This window comes from Rana temporaria, chromosome 3 (assembly GCF_905171775.1).
Source record: "Rana temporaria chromosome 3, aRanTem1.1, whole genome shotgun sequence".
In the NCBI taxonomy this organism is placed as follows: domain Eukaryota; kingdom Metazoa; phylum Chordata; class Amphibia; order Anura; family Ranidae; genus Rana; species Rana temporaria.
In genome coordinates, this window is record NC_053491.1 from 428,071,507 (window position 1) to 428,088,332 (window position 16,826).

General features: G+C 42.7%; 1 protein-coding gene across 2 annotated transcripts in view; it reads left to right on the plus strand.

Annotated features, from left to right (window-relative positions):
• The first annotated feature begins 1,300 nt into the window (after nt 1-1,300).
• Nucleotides 1,301-16,826, plus strand: part of LOC120933208 (patatin-like phospholipase domain-containing protein 6) — an 89,268-nt gene continuing 73,742 nt past the window's right edge. For both annotated transcript variants that reach the window (XM_040346286.1, XM_040346287.1), the window contains exons 1-3: nt 1,301-1,412; nt 9,483-9,524; nt 12,721-12,820. In XM_040346286.1, coding sequence (XP_040202220.1) covers nt 9,492-9,524; nt 12,721-12,820 — 133 coding nt within the window. In that variant the 5' untranslated portion in view covers nt 1,301-1,412; nt 9,483-9,491. The remainder of the gene's footprint in view (nt 1,413-9,482; nt 9,525-12,720; nt 12,821-16,826) is intronic.

The following is a 16,826-nucleotide window of genomic DNA, read 5'->3' on the forward strand; positions in this document are numbered from 1 at the left end:
GATCATTTAAATTACGCGCCCTTAGGACGGGCATTTTTGAGTGTAGCGCAGATAATTTGCGGGGGCGCAGGGCAAAAACGGGACGCTGCGCCTCCGTAAGAAGTGCGCAGCGGTACCTGAATCTGGCCCCCTGTTTTTAACAGTGAATGTGGTTTTCTTTTTAGAAAAGTATATTTACTCCAAAGTTGAATTTTAAAAACAGACTTTTTTTTTAAAAGTACTTTGGAATGACATTCGTCAAGTCATCAAATTGGGTGTTGATTGTTTTTCATACAAATGTTTATATGCAAATCTGCTAGTGTATGGCCAGCTTTCCGCCTTAAAGCGGGAGTTCCCCCGAAAAATCTTTTTTAACATTAGATTGATGCTCATTTTGTCAAGGGGAATCGGGTGTTTTTTTTTTTTAAATCGAAGCAGTACTTACCGTTTTAGAGAGTGATCTTCTCCGCCGCTTCCGGGTATGGTCTTAGGGACTGGGCGTTCCTATTTGATTGACAGGCTTCCGACGGTCGCATACATCGCGTCACGAGTAGCCGAAAGAAGCCGAACGTCGGTGCGGCTCTATACGGCGCCTGCGCACCGACGTTCGGCTACTTTCGGAAAATCGTGACGCGATGTATGCGACCGTCGGAAGCCGGTCAATCAAATAGGAACGCCCAGTCCCGCAGCCCATACCCGGAAGGGGCGGAGAAGATCGCTCTCTAAAACGGTAAGTACAGCTTCGATTTAAAAAAAAACACCCGATTCCCCTTGACAAAATGAGCATGAATCTAATGTTAAAAATTAACTTTTTGGGTGAACCTCCACTTTAACTTGGGGGAGGGGTTCATTTAAAAAATCTACCTTGGGGCATCTAGGTGTGAGAGAGTGTCAGCTTCTTGAAACAGCATTGACAAGGACAGGTGACTACTGCCTGAAGAGCGATACTTTGTTGTCACACGACTTGACATTAGAATGACACAGAATGAATCCGTTATGTAAGCGGAGTAAACTGCACAGAGTATAAAATTACTCTTCGCCGAGGAATAGTAGTGATGGTATGTAGAGCAAAGGGCACCATGTAATCTATGTACTACACAGATAAATATAGCACAGGATACGTTCCCCACCTAGCGTATGCATTCATTCATGTATAAAATATATCTAAAGTCATTCACCTGAGAAAACTTAAAATACACTTAGTATCTCATCGGGGAAATCATTTAGGCTTTGATTTTAAAAGTTAGCATTTAGCTTTGGGTGTAGCAACATGGCCGAGGTTACTCTCTGCTGGAGGAGTAATATGGTGATTTGTTTACTATCACCTCCATATATGGCTCCAATCCCCTCCCAGTACTGACTGATGATGTCACCTGCAGTGGCTGAGGATCGTACTAACAAGTCAAAAGAAGGTCGAACAACTAAGGACAAAGGTGAAGAGGACATAGATTAATCTTTCTGAAAAGGAATGAATTTGAAGGGAAGGGCTGTATTTGTCTGCAGTGTGCGCAGGCACAAGGTTGTGTGTGCGTGTGTGTTTATATATCTCTATATATACAGTATATAAATATATATTCATGTGTGTGTGCATATTAGATTGGTTGGGTTACTCTGATTTATTCTGAATAAAACAATATTTTTGAGTAAGGCAAAAAGTTTGGGTAAAATATTGTAGATTAAGGCAAAAAAAAAAAAAAATGGGTAAAATTTTCTAGAATAAGGCAAAAAAAAAAAATGGGTAACATAGAATAAAACAATTTTTGGTAACACATTCTATAATAAGACAACAATTTTGTGTAACATATTCTAGAATAGGACAACTATTTTTTTGTAACATATCGTAGAATAAGGTAAAAATTTGGGTAACATAGGGGGTTATTTGCGAAAGGCAAATCCACTTTGCACTGCAAGTGCAAACTACAAGTGCAAAGTACACTTGAAATGACACTGAAAGTGCACTTGGAAGTGCAGTCGCTGTAAATCTGAGGGGTATCTCTGAAATGAGGGGAAGCTCTGCTGATTTTATTATCCAATAATGTGCAAGCTAAAATGCTGTTTTTTATTTTCCATGCATGTCCCCCTCGGATCTACAGCGACTGCACTTTCAGTGCAATTTCAAGTGCACTTCGCACTTGTAGTTTGCACTTGTAGTGCAAAGTGGATTTGCCTTTAGGAAATAACCCCCATAGTATTCTAGAATAAGACAAAAAAAAATTGGGTAACTGTATTCTAGAATAAAAAAATATATATGGCTACCATTATTGTAGAGCAAGACAAACATTTTGGAAAACCATATTATTTTAGAATAAGAAAAAAAATTGTGAAAACCAGGAATTTCCTCTCCTGTTTTGGCTATGGGTCAGAAAGTGTAGAGAAATCCCACCAGATGATCAATTATGCTCGATTCACACTTATGCATGTTGCTTTTGAGCGTTTTTGCGGTGCTTGATGCGTTTTTTGATGTGCGTTTTTAACGCGATTTGCGTTTTTTTTTTTTTTTAGCCATCAATTTGATTTTTTTTGCATTTCCTTAAAAAAAAACGCAAATCGCTGCAAAATCGCAGTAAAAACGCTGTACTTGCTTTTTGGATGCGGGTCCATTGAATTCTGTTACATGCAAAATGCTGCTTTTTGCGGGGAAAAAAAAGTCCCCGACTCTTTCCAAAAACGCAGAGGCACAAAAAAGCATTGATGTGAACATGTTCCATAGGAACCCATGTTAAAAAATTTCCCTGCTTTTCTGCAAAATGCACCAAAAAACGCATTAGTGTGAATGGAGCCTAAGATCTCTGACAGGGGCTACAGAGAGGGAAAAAAGTATTTGATCCCCCGCTGATTTTATACGTTTAGCCTAGGTTCACACTGCTGCAAATTCAAAATCGCTGTAAAATGCGCAATTTTACCGCGATTTCGCGGCCGCGATTTCGGCCGCAATTTAATGTAAATCGCGGCCCGAAATCGCAAAAAGTAGTACAGGAACTACTTTTTGAAATCGCAAATGCGGCGTCGCACTGATTAGGACAGTGCCATTGCCGACAATTGCCTGCAAATGCAGCCGATTTGAGATGCGATTTGACATGTCAAATCGCATCTCAAATCGTTCCAAATCGTACCCAGTGTGAACCAGGGCTTACCCACTGACAAATAAATGATCAGTCTATATTTTTATTGATAGGTTTATTTTAACAGTGAGAGGCAGAACAACAACAAAACTATTCAGAAAAACGCATAAAAAAAAAGGTATAAATCGATTTGCATTTTAATGAGTGAAATTGACTCCTTTGCAAAACATGACTTAGTACTTGGTGGCAAAACATTGGATAACATGTTCTTTTTTTTTTTTTTTTGGTAATTATCTGCATTTTCGATTTAATGAACACTGAAATAATAAGGTGCATTGCCTATAGCAACTAATCAAATTTCATCCATGTCTATGGAACCTTTAACCACTTCCGGACCGCCTCATGTACATATACGTCGGCAGAATGGCACGGACAGGCACATTGGCGTACCTGTATGTCCCTGCCTAGATGTGGTTTGGGGGTCCGATCGGGACCCCCCGTACATGTGGCGGTTCCCGTGGCTTCAGGAGCAATCCGGGACGAGGGCGCGGCTATTCATTTCTAGCCGCCCCCTCGCGATCGCTCCCCGGAGCTGAAGAACGAGGAGAGCCGTATGTAAACCTGCTTCACTGTGGCGGCTGCATCGATCGAGTGATCCCTTTTATAGGGAGATTGGATCTATGACGTCAGACCTACAGCCACACCCCCCTACAGTTGTAAACACACACTAGGTGAACCCTAACTCCTACAGCGCCCCCTGTGGTTAACTCCCAAACTGCAACTGTAATTTTCACAATAAACAATGCAATTTAAATGCATTTTTTGCTGTGAAAATGACAATGGTCCCAAAAATGTGTCAAAATTGTCCGAAGTGTCCGCCATAATGTCGCAGTCACGAAAAAAATCACTGATCGCCGCCATTAGTAGTAAAAAAATAAATAAAATAAAACTATCACCTATTTTGTAAACGCTATAAATTTTGCGCAAACCAATCGATAAACGCTTATTGCGATTTTTTTTAATCAAAAATAGGTAGAAGAATACGTATCAACCTAAACTGAGGAAAAAAAAATGTATATATGTTTTTGGGGCGTATTTATTATAGCAAAAAGTAAAAAATATTGCATTTTTTTCAAAATTGTCGCTCTATTTTTGTTTATAGCGCAACAAATAAAAACCGCAGAGATGATCAAATACCACCAAAATAAAGCTCTATTTGTGGGGAAAAAAGGATGCCAATTTTGTTTGGGAGCCACGTCGCACGACCGCGCAATTGTCTGTTAAAGCGACGCAGTGCCGAATTGTAAAAACCCCTTGGGTCATTTAGCAGCATATTGGTCCGGTCCTTAAGTGGTTAAGAACTATTTGATATCTGCTTGCGGTGCGCCGCACAGTCACTTTTTTGCTTAATTTTTAATATGTTCTTTACAACCACAGTGCTCTTTAAACCAAAGTGTATATAATATGACGATGAACAGACAATTGATTAAAGCAGTTGCATAATTAATATACAATTTGCATGCAAAAATGTTCGCATTAATCTTTGGGTCTGTTTTGCAACCAAAGTGAGAGATTGAGGGGGACATTTATCAATACTGCCAATGGCTGTAATATTTTATGCACAAAATTGACCGAAAGATTCATGCCAACATTTGTGCACACAAATTGCACATTAAATCAAAACTAAAGATAAAACCGTTCTTTTCAATTTGTATAGAGTAATGGAGGGCTATACAGTGAGGGGGAAAAGTATTTGAACCCCTGATGATTTTGTACATTTGCCCACTGACAAAGAAATGATCAGTCTATAATTTTAAGGGTAATTTTATCTTAACTGTGAGAGACAGAATAACAACAAATATCCAGAAAAACACATTTCAAAGCGGTTATAAATTGATTTGCATTTTAACGAGTGAAATAAGTATTTGATCCCCTATTAATCAGCAAGATTTCTGTCTCCCAGGTGTCTTCTATACAGATAATGAGCTGAGATTAGGAGCACTCTCGTAAAGGGAGGGCTCCCAATCTCAGCTTGTTACCTGTATAAAAGACACCTGTCCACAGAGGCAATCAATGAGATTCCAATCTCTCCACCATGGCCAAGACCAAAGAGCTGTCCAAAGATGTCAGGGACAAGATGTTAGACCTACACAAGGCTGGAATGGGCTACAAGACCATTGCCAAGCAGCTTGGTGAGAGGGTGACAACAGTTGGTTTTGATTATTCGCAAATGGAAGAAACACAAAGGGGGTTATTTACGAAAGACAAATCCACTTTGCACTACAAGTGGACTTGGAATTGCACTGAAACTGCACTTAACTGCTTGCCGACCAGCCGCCGCAGTTTTACGGCGGCAGGTCGGCTCTGCTGGGTGAGAGTACGTAGCTATACGTCACCTCGCCCAGCAGCCAATAGGGGCGCGCTCCCCCCCTTCGTCCCTGACTCCCGTGCGCGTGCCCACACAGCTCCCGGTCCTGTCAGGGAGAGAAATGCCTGACCGTCTGTTCATACAATGTATGAACAGCGATTAGTAATTTCCCCTAGTTAGGCCACCCCCTACAGTTAGAACACACCCAGTAAACATACTTAACCCCTTCCCCGCCCCTAGTGTTAACCCCTTCCCTGCCAGTGGCATTTTTATAGTAATCCCATGCATTTTTATAGCACCGATCGCTATAAAAATGCCAATGGTCCCAAAAATGTGTCAAAAGTGTCCGAAGTGTCCGCCATAATGTCGCAGTACCGAAAAAAAAATCGCTGATCGCCGCAATTACTAGTAAAAAAAATATTAATAAAAATGCCATAAAACTACCCCCTATTTTGTAAACACTATAACTTTTTGTGCAAACCAATCAATAAACGCTTATTGCGATTTTTTTTTTTTTTAACGAAAAATATGTAGAAGAATACGTATCGGCCTAAACTGAGGAAAAAAAACTGCGGAAGGTGCATGCAGCCAGGGACTGTTACCCTGCTCTGCCCTCCACTCCAAGCTCTGACAGCAGCCAGGGGACAGGCAGATCGGGGGGCCCCCAAGGACCGGCGGGAGGTGCACATAGCCAGGGACTGCCACCCTGCTCTCCACTCCAAGCTCCGACAACAGGCCGGAAGATAGGTGGATTGGCCCCCCCCCCCCGAGGACGGCGGGGCTTGCATGCATGCAGCCAAGGACTGCTACCCGGGACAGTCCTCCGCGGTCTAAGAAGGATCTGCTGGAAGGAGCAGAGCACCCCCATCACCCAGAAGGGGAAGGGTCCTGCCTGCTGCTGGCAAGCGTTAACGTCTTATGGAAGGAGGTACCATGCAGCATACACACCAATATACTGACTGTGACAGGGGGTGCACAGAAGGGACTGCAGCCAGGGCCCCTCTCTCTCATCCCCAATCCCTCCACTCTCTCTCTCTCTCGCTCTCTCTCTCATCCCCAATCCCCTCTCTCACCCCCAATGCCCTCCCTCTCTCTCATCCCCAATCCCCTCTCTCTCATCCCCAATCCCCTCTCTCATCCCCAATCCCCTCTCTCTCTCTCATCCCCAATCCCCTCTCTCTCTCTCATCCCCAATCCCCTCTCTCTCTCATCCCCAATCCCCTCTCTCTCTCATCCCCAATCCCCTCTCGCTCATCCCCAATCCTCTCTCTCTCATCCCCAATCCTCTCTCTCTCATCCCCAATCCCCCTCTCTCTCATCCCCAATCCCCCTCTCTCTCATCCCCAATCCCCCTCTCTCTCATCCCCAATCCCCCTCTCTCTCACCCCCAATCACCCTCTCTCTCAACCCCAACCCCCTCTCTCTCTCATCCCCAGTCCCCTCTCTCTCATCCCCAATCCATTCTCTCTCATCCCCAATCCTCTCTCTCTCTCTCTCTCTCTCTCTCTCTCTCTCTCATCCCCAATCCTCTCTCTCTCCCTCTCTCTCATCCCCAATCCTCTCTCTCTCATCCCCAATCCTCTCTCTCTCTCTCTCTCTCATCCCCAATCCCCCTCTCTCTCATCCCCAATCACCTCTCTCTCTCATCCCCAATCCCCCCTCTCTCTCTCATCCCCAATCCCCTCTCCCTCCTCCATTTCATCCAATCTCACCCTCTCTCCCTCACCCTCTCTTCCTCACCCTCTCTCCCTCACCCCCTCTCTCTCTCACCCCCCCTCTCTCACCCCCTCTCTCACCCCCTCTCTCTCTAACCCCCCTATCGCTCTCTCACCCCCCTCTCTCTTTCTCTTGTCTTTCCCGCCTGATCGGCCAAGATGAGATTTTGCACAGAGTAGCACCAACCACTGCACAAAGCAGATTAGTATAACATGTTTTTTTTTTTAATTAAATGTTTTCCTTTACAGTCACTTTAATTCAACTTGAATTAATATGTAATTTGCTTGACTAGTTGTCTCCCATTGTCTTTTAGATTGTTAATTTATACCTGCATCCAATTGATTTTTGTTTAGTTTTGGATAGAGCTGAGAAGAGTTAACATTGCTCACTGTGACCCCGTTGGGTATATCGCTCTCATTTCCTTTCCCTGTGACACCTATTCAAGAAATGGGAGGAGCGGGGTTCACCAGGACAGAAAGTCACTGACAGTAATAAATACATCATCAGACCTTGTGACCTTTCCTCCTCCCCCTAAAAATGGGGTTTTGTCTGTGTCTACATTATAGAAATGTTAAAATATAGATTATCCACTTCCAGACTCCCCGCCGTCGTGATTCTTCGGTCCTTTGACGTTAAATACCATTGTTATGGCAGCAGACAGCTGCCATAACCCCAGTATTTTCTTAAACAGCGCGCTCCCCTCCCTCCACGTCTCAGTCATCTCCGCCACTTAGCGGAGCCGTTGGCAATGGCGGAGACGATCCAATGTTTTCCCTTGTTGTGAGGGAATGATGGCCCCCACTCGACTCCATACCATTAGATGATGGAAGTGATGTCAAACATAACTTCTGCCCAACAGCCTTAAAGTGACAATGTTTTATTGAAAAAAATCAAAAATAAATAAATAAATTAAGAGGACCTGTCATGCTTTTTTTATATTACAAGGGGTGTTTACATTCCTTGTAATAGGAATAAAAGTGATCCAAATTCTTTTTTTTCTTTTTTACAAGGGACAATGTAAAAATAAAAAATAAATAAGGACAAAAAAGAAAATACATTTAAAGCGCCCCGTCCCTCCTGCTCGCCCGCAGAAGCGAACGCATACATAAGTTATGCCCGCACATGTAAACGGTGTCCAAACCACACATGTGAGGTATCGTTACAATCGTTTTAGCGAGAGCAATAATTCTAGCAAAATACCTTCTCTGTAACTCAAAACTGGTAACCTGTAGAAATTTTTAAAAACGTCGCCTATGGAGATTTTTAAGGGTAAAAGTTTGTCGCCATTCCACAAGCAGGTGCAATTTTTAAGCGTGACATGTTGAGTATCAATTTACTCGGTGTAACATTATGTTTCACAATATAAAAAAAATTGGACTAATTTTACTGTTTTTCCTATTTTTTTTATTAAAAAGTGTTTTTTCCCCAAAAATTACGTTTGTAAGACTGCTGTGCAAAAACGGTGTGACATAAAGTATTGAACGAATGCCATTTTAATCCCTAGGGTGTCTGAAATTAATATTTTGGGGGGGTTCTAAGTAAATCTTTAGCATAATAAACAGATTTTAACTTGTAAGCACCAAGTGGAAAAAATAGGCCTTATCCTTAAGTGTTATTGTAAATTATATTTTATTTTTATAATATATGTATTAAGAAAAAAATAAAAAATAAATACAAGTGAGGGTTAATCTCCCCACTAGGGACAAAGACAGCAATAGAAAACCTGACAGAGGCTCTGACCCTTCCCAACTCTATTAAACAAATAATAATAAAGTTTGGATTAATGCATGCCAGGAATCTTAAAAAAAAAAACGAAAAAAGTAATCATTTATTTAGCCTAGATTCAAATGTATTCAGGTGCAGGAATGTGATTAAATCGCACACGTTCCCACACCCATATCCACAATGCGCTGTTTTTTAGCAGAAACATAGGTGATTTGTGAAGGAACCATGAAAAAAACAAGCTTGGGGAACAATAAACATTTATTAAAGATGAACAAAAATTCACTCAAACCCGCCTGTAAACACAGGTAAAGTGAGCCCCGGTTCACAGTGCTGCGACTTGTAATGCAACTTGAGAGTTCAAAGACGCATGACAAATCTTATCCCATTAATGGCAATGGAACTGTTCTCACCAGTACGACTCAAGTCTCAGACTTAGAAAAAGGTTTCTGCACTACTTTGGAGCGACTTCAACACGACTTGCATTGACTTCTGTTAAAGAAGTAGTATGCAAGGCGTGATGAAGTTGAGCAGGGATGTCGGATTCAAAGTCGCGCTACTGTGTGGAAGAGTGAATGGGCTCAATGTGTATTCATATGTCATCCAAACTGACCTGACCATCTAATTATTTTTAGGGACATCACATGGAGGGGCAGATCCTGGAGCTGCTGGAAATAGTAAGTATTATGTAGAGCTTTAATGTGCCTTTAATATAATACAAATCCACACAGCATTTCCAAATATATTGGGGCGCCTTAGTCTGTAGGGTTCAATATTGAGATCAGGGATGGACTGGCCATTGGGACTACAGGGAGTTTCCCGGTGGGCCGATGGCTCAGTGGGCCGGCTTCAGTGACAGCGGCCTGGGAGTTTCTCACTTCTGCCTAATCTTGTCCCATAAGGGGGGGCACCAAACTGATTCTTTGCCCCGGGTGAAATAATGTCTAGCTTTCCCACTGGTACTGCCTATAAGAGTACCAGTACTCTAATAAAGAGTGGCTAGTGGCTAGTGAAGGGGGAGAGGGTGTTTGGGTGGCCGGGGGGGAGTTGTCCGGCCGCTGTGGGAGAGACCTGTCATAGTGGGCCAGTCTGGATGAAGTCCAGGGCCAAATTTTTGTCCCAGTTCAGCCCTGATTGAGATGGCCCACTTTTTCCAGCTATAACAGCTTCAACTCTTCTGGGAAGGCTGTCCACAAGGTTTAGGAGTGTGTCTATGGGAATGTTTGACCATTCTTTGTAGAACCACCTTTTTCTGCAATTACAGCTGCAAGTCTTTTTGGGGATGTCTCTACCAGCTTTGCACATCTAGAGAGTGAAATTTTTGCCTATTATCCTTTGCAAAATAGCTCAAGTTCTGTCAGATTGGATGGAGAGCGTCTGTGAACAGAAATTTTCAAGTCTTGCCAAAGATTCACGATTGAATTTAGGTCTGGACTTTGACTGGGTCATTCTAACACATGAATATGCTTTGATCTAAACCCATTCCATTGTAGCTCTGGCTGTATGTTTAGGGTCATTGTTCTGCTGGAAGGTGAACCTCCGCCCCAGTCTCAAGTCTTTTGCAGAATATAATGGCCCATACACACGATCGGATTTTCCGACAGCAATAGTCAGATGTGAGCTTCTGAATGGAAATTCTGACCGTGTGTATGCTCCATCGGACTTTTGAATTTCCGCCAACAAAAGATTGAGAGCTGGTTCTCAATTTCGAAAAAATTCCGATCGCAAATTCCGATTGTCTGTAGCAATTCCGACATGCAAAATTCCAAAGCATGCTCGGAAGCATTGAACTTCATTTTCTCGGCTTGTCGTAGTGTTGTACATTACTGCATTCTTGACGGTCGAAAGTTCAGAGAACTTTTGTGTGACCATGTGTATGTAAGCCAAGCTTGAGCGGAATTCCGTCAGAAAAACCATCCAAGATTTTTCCAACGGAAAATCCGATTGTGTCTACGGGGCATTACAGGTTTTCTTCTAAGATTACCCTGTATTTGGCTCCATCAATCTTCCCATCCACTCTGACCAGCTTCCCTATCCCCGCTGAACAAAAGCATCCCCACATCATGATACTGCCACCACCATGTTTCACAGTGGGGATGGTGTGTTCAGGGTGATGTGCAGTGTTAGTTTTCTCCCCACATATAGCGTTTTGTTTTTAAGCCAAAAAGTAAAATTTTCGTCTTATCTGACCAGAGCACCATCTTCCACATGTTTGCTGTGTCCCCAACATGGCTTCTTACAAACTGCAAACGGAACTTCTTATGGCTTTCTTTCAACAATGGCTTTCTTCTTGCCACTCTTCCATAATTGCCAGATTTGTGGAAGGCACGACTAATAGTTGTCCTGTGGACAGATTCTCCCACCTGAGCTGTGGATCTCTCCAGCTCCTCCAGATTTACCATGGACCTCTTGGCTGCTTCTGTGATTAATGCTCTCCTTGCCCGACCTGTCCGTTTAGGTAGACGGCCATGTCTTGGTAGGTTTGCAGTTGTGCCATACTCTTTCCATTTTTGAATGATGGATTGAACAGTGCTCCGTGAGATGTTAAAAGCTTGGGAATTTTTTTTTTTTATTAACCTAACCCCGCTTTAGCCTAGGTTCACACTGCTGCGAATTTGCCGCGATTTTGCCGCGATTTGCCGCGATTTCGGCCGCAATTTAATGTAAATCGCGGCCCGAAATCGCAAAAAGTAGTACAGGAACTACTTTTTGAAATCGCAGATGCGGCGTCGCACTGATTAGGACAGTGCCATTGCCGACAATTGCCGCCGATTTGAGATGCGATTTGACATGTCAAATCGCATCTCAAATCGTTCCAAATCGTACCCAGTGTGAACCAGGGCTGAAACTTCTCAACAACGTTATCCCTGACCTGTCTGGTGTGTTTCTTGGCCTTCATGATACTGTTTGTTCACCAAGGTTCTCCAACAAACCTCTGAGATTAAATTACACACAGGTGGACTCTATTTACTAATTAGGTGACTTCTGAAGGCAATTGGTTCTACTAAATTTTAGTTGAGGGATATCAGAGTAAAGTGGGCTGAATACAAATGCACACCACAATTTTCAGATATTTATTTGTAAAAAATGTTGAAAGCCATTTATCATTTTCCTTCCACTTCACAAGTATGTGCCACTTTAACATCCCAATAGAATAAATGTAAGTTTTTGGTTGTAACATGACAAAATTTGGAAAATTTAAGGGGTATGAATAATTTTTCAAGGCACTGTATACAGTAAATGACATTTAATTACAAAGGCTTTCAAAACTTCTTAGTACGGAGTTAATCTAATGCCCCGTACACACGATCGGTTTTCCTGTTGGAAAAAGTCTGATGAGAGCTTTTGGTCGGGAATCCCGACCGTGTGTATGCTCCATCAGACTTTTTTCCAACGGAAAACTGGTACAAAAAGATAGAGAGCAGGATCTCTTTTTTTCCCGTCAGGAAAAAAAACTGATCGGAATTTCCTATCGTGTGTACAAATCCCAACGCGCAAAATTCCTACGCATGCTCGGAAACAATTCAACGCATGCTCAGAAGCATTGAATTTTCTTGGTTTGTTGTAGTCTTTTACGTCACCGCGTTCTTGGCAGTCAATTGCTCAGAAGCATTGAACTTAATTCTCTTGGTTTGTTGTAGTCTTTTACGTCAACCGTGTTCTTGGCAGTCAAAAGTTCACTGAACTTTTGTGTGACCGTGTGTATGCAAGGCGGGCTTGAGAGTTATTCCGTCGGAAAAAACATCCAACTTTTTTCCGACGGGAAAACTGATCGTGTGTACGGGGCATAAGGCTTATGTACTTACTGAATCTTCCTGAGATTACAGTTATTTAGGGATTTTTATGAAAATATAATTTTTTGGTTTTTCCCAGGATTATACAGTAACACATTACACCTTGGGAGCAGGCCTCCTTGCAGGAGGAGTCTTCTTACTATGGCTTCTTCAGTGGTTTGTTCAACAAAACCAACCAGGTGAGTCACTTATCTTTATATTTATTATATTATTTTTACCTTTGCTTGAGCAATATAAATGTTTAACCAAAACTACTCCTGTGCCCACAAAGAAGCCAGTCCTACATTCCTTAGCTCTGCTGTGGGGTCTCATACCATATCCAGTCATAAAATAAATTCAAAGTGTATAGTCCACTCTGCTCACCATTATATGGAAGTTTATTGGAATACACCGATGTACAAAGTAGACGGGTATCAAGATAAGGAGCCTTGACGACTTTCGCACACAAGTGCTTAGTTGTAAGGTCTGAATCTTGCCAGCTACGTAATGCATGTGTGCGGTGGCAAGGAAGGTGGGCCTTAAAGTGATTGTAAAGGCAGAAGTTTTTTTTTTACTTAATGCATTCTATGCATGAAGATTAAAAACCTTCTGTGTGCAGCAGAACCCCTCATTTCTAATACTTGCCTGAGCCCCATCTCGATCCAGCGATGTTGCAGGAGAGACTCAGCTGACTCCCCTCCTCATTGGCTGAGCCAGCCGGTGCCACCATAGCAAGCTGCTCGCTGTAGGGGCAAATAACAGGAGTGAGGGGCCCTGGGTGCCACCAAGGGACCCGAAAAGAGAAGGATCCACTGCACAGAGCAGGCAAGTATAAGATGTTTGTTATTTTTTATTTAAAAACTGACAACATTTTGAATTGTGGTGGAGTGCTTTTCAGAGACGGTTGGCATCTGAAAAGCACTCTGCCACAATTCAAAATCTTCATAAAAAAATAAATATATATATATATATATATATATATATATATGCAAAAAAATCAATACAATCTTCGTGCAAACAAATATCCACTTTCAGTGCCCAAAAAAATATATACATAAAATTCACAATGTCTGGTGCAAAAAATCAGCATTTTTCTGAAAAAAGCAGATCATCGCACAAGTGTGAACAAGCCCTTAATAATACAGCTACACAACTAAAATAGAGATACTTATCCTTGTGTTAACCACTTGCTGACTGCCTTATGGCAGTTTTACTGCTACAGGGCAGCAGCTGTGCACCAGATCATGTAAATAAACATGATTACGGACTTCCGCCTGTAGGGGGTGAACCGTTTACAGTTTGAATATTTACAGCAGGGTCCTGGGCGCTCAGTGTCTGCCGGCACCCTTTGATCATCGGGCAGAGACTCAGGGAGAGTTCGGTTTTGACAGGTGGGAAGGAATGGATTCTGTGTTCCTGCAAAGCGGGGAATAAAATCCATCTCTTCCCCTAGTAAAAGCAGCACACATAGTAAACACAAACACTGGTTAGGCACACAGTTAACCCTTTGATCGCTCTAGATGTTTAAATCCTTCCCAGCCAGAGTCATTAGTACAGTGACAGTGCATATTTTTTTTAGCACTGATCACTGTATTAGTGTCACTGGTTCCCGCAAAGTGTCAGTTAGTGCAAGATTGTCCACCGCAATATCGCTGACCACAGATCAGCGCGGTAAAATAAGGCATTTAGAAGAAGAATTTAAAAAAAGCACATACACTGTATGTAGTACATTTTGTTCCATCAGAGGGGCTGGCAGTAATTATGAGCAGTAACTTTACTGCTGCTAGGAACATCGCTCTTTGCCCCCCGCTGTAGCGCTGAGCTCAGCGATGCTGTGATAGAGGAAATAGTGGACCACACAAGCAAGGGTATGAGAACTCACTCTTGTGATGGTGGGGGTGAGCAGTAATGGCTGGCAGTGTCTTAACAATGTCCTAGCAACAAGGCAGGATGGGATAATGCCAGCTCTAAAAGATTTTCAGTCAGGCTTTAGGAGATAAGTAAATGATCCACACCTATAGCAAGATCATTATCCAACTTTAGCCAAAGCTGCACAGTTTATTTTTTATCTATAGCCTCCCATTACCTGCTTAAAGCGGAGTTCCACCCAAAAATGGAACTTCCGCTTTTCTAAATCCCCCCCCCCGGTGTCACATTTGGCACCTTTCAGGGGGGAGGGTGGAGCAGATACCTGTCTAATACAGGTGTTTGCTCCCACTTCCTTGCATTGATCACCAAAGGCTCCGCGGCAATCTATGTCATGTCTGGCCCCTCCTCCTTTCCCCTTTGCTGTCCTCTGGGAGACACATGGGTCCCAGAAGACAGCAGGGACCAGTGAGGCTGCACAGCGCGACTCGCGCACGCGCAGTAGGGAACCAGGCTGTGAAGCCGCAAGGCTTCACTTCCTGATCCCCTTACCGAAGATGGCGGCGCCTCCACCAGAGAGCCGAGAAACAGATCGGCTTCGGGTGAGGACAGTTTTCCCCCAATAAACTTGTGGAAAAGAATGACATGTTCAAAATACTTGTTATGCCTAATATGATAAATGTTGGGGTGTTTTCTTTCCAAAATGGGCGAATTTTGTGGGCATTTCTATCATCCTGGTGCTCCAGGGCCTTTAAAAGTGTAAGGCCCTGTACACACGAGGAGACATGTCCGATGAAAACGGTCCGTGGACCGTTTTCATCGGACATGTCTCTTGGGAGCTTTTGGTCTGATGTGTGTACACACCATCAGACCAAAATCCCCTCGGACAGAGAACGCAGTGACGTAGAAGACACCAGCATTCTCAAACACGGAAGTGCAATGCTTCCACGCATGCGTCAAATCAATTTGACGCATGCGCGGGATTTCGGGACGCTGGTTACGCGTCATAACCAGCGGACATGTCCGATTGGGTGTACTAACCATCGGACATGTCCGACAGACATGTTTCCAGGGAACAAGTTTCTTAGCTTGCTAAGAAACTTTTGTCCGCTGGAAACCTGTCCGCTAGGCCGTACACACGGTCCGACATGTCCGCAACCAGTTTCAGCGTACATGTTCGACCGTGTGTACGGGGCCTAATAACAACAAATTAGATTTGTAATTTATATCCCTAGAACACCGGATGGTGCTTTCTGCATGTTGGGCCTCTGTATGTGGCCATGCTGTGAAAAAGTCTCACACATGTGGTATCACTATACTCAGGAGGAGTAGCAGAATGTGTTTTGGGGTGTATTTGCAAAGATGCATATGCCACGTGAGAGAAATAATCCGTTTAATATGATAATTTTGTGAAAAAAATAATTCTTAATTTTGCAAAGAATTGTGGGAAACATGTACAACTTCAAAAAACTCATCACGCCTCTTACTAAATACATCGGAATGTCTAATTTCCAAAAAGGGGTCATTTGGGGGGTATTTGTACCTTCCTAGCTTGTTAGTGTGTTAATAAATGAGATAGGCCGTCAGTAAATCAGGTGTGATCAATTTTCAATGATTAGCACCATAGCTTGTAGACTCTATATCCTTCAAAATCACCAAATAATATACACTGATTTGGGTTATTTTTTACCAAAGATATGTAGCAGGATAACCTTTGGCCAAAATTTATGAAAAAAAAATACTAATTTGCAAGTTTTTATAACGAATAAAAATGCATGTTTTATACAAAATTTCAGTCTGTTTTTGTTTATAGCGCAATAAATAAAAAACCCAGTGGTGATTAAATACCACCAAAAGAAAGCTCTATTTGTGTGAAAAAAGGACACATTTCATATGGGTACAGTGTTGCATGACTGAGTAATTGTCATTCAAAGTGTGAAAGCACTAAAAGCTGAAAATTCACCTGGATAGGAAGGGGGTATAAGTGCCAAGTGGTTAAGGTCAGGTATTCCCCCACAGCAGCCTCAGCCTTATCCCAGACTCCCAGGGCATGGATGAAAATGGCACAAAGCAAAGGTACCCCATGTATAGTGAAATTACCCTGTATAAGGTGCCTAGCATAGGCCAGAAGAACCGATTCCAGGGTAGGCCTCCTTTGTGACCCACACTTGGTGCCTAACGGAGAGTGTAACATAGAGGGGGTACCACCCACCTACCTTTACAGATTGGTAGATTGACAAATATGTGTGTCAATGTGTGAATCTATAACCAGCCTGTCTATACATGTAACAAAATTCAACTGGTCCCTGCCGGTCAAATTTTAATCCATGCTTGGTTGGC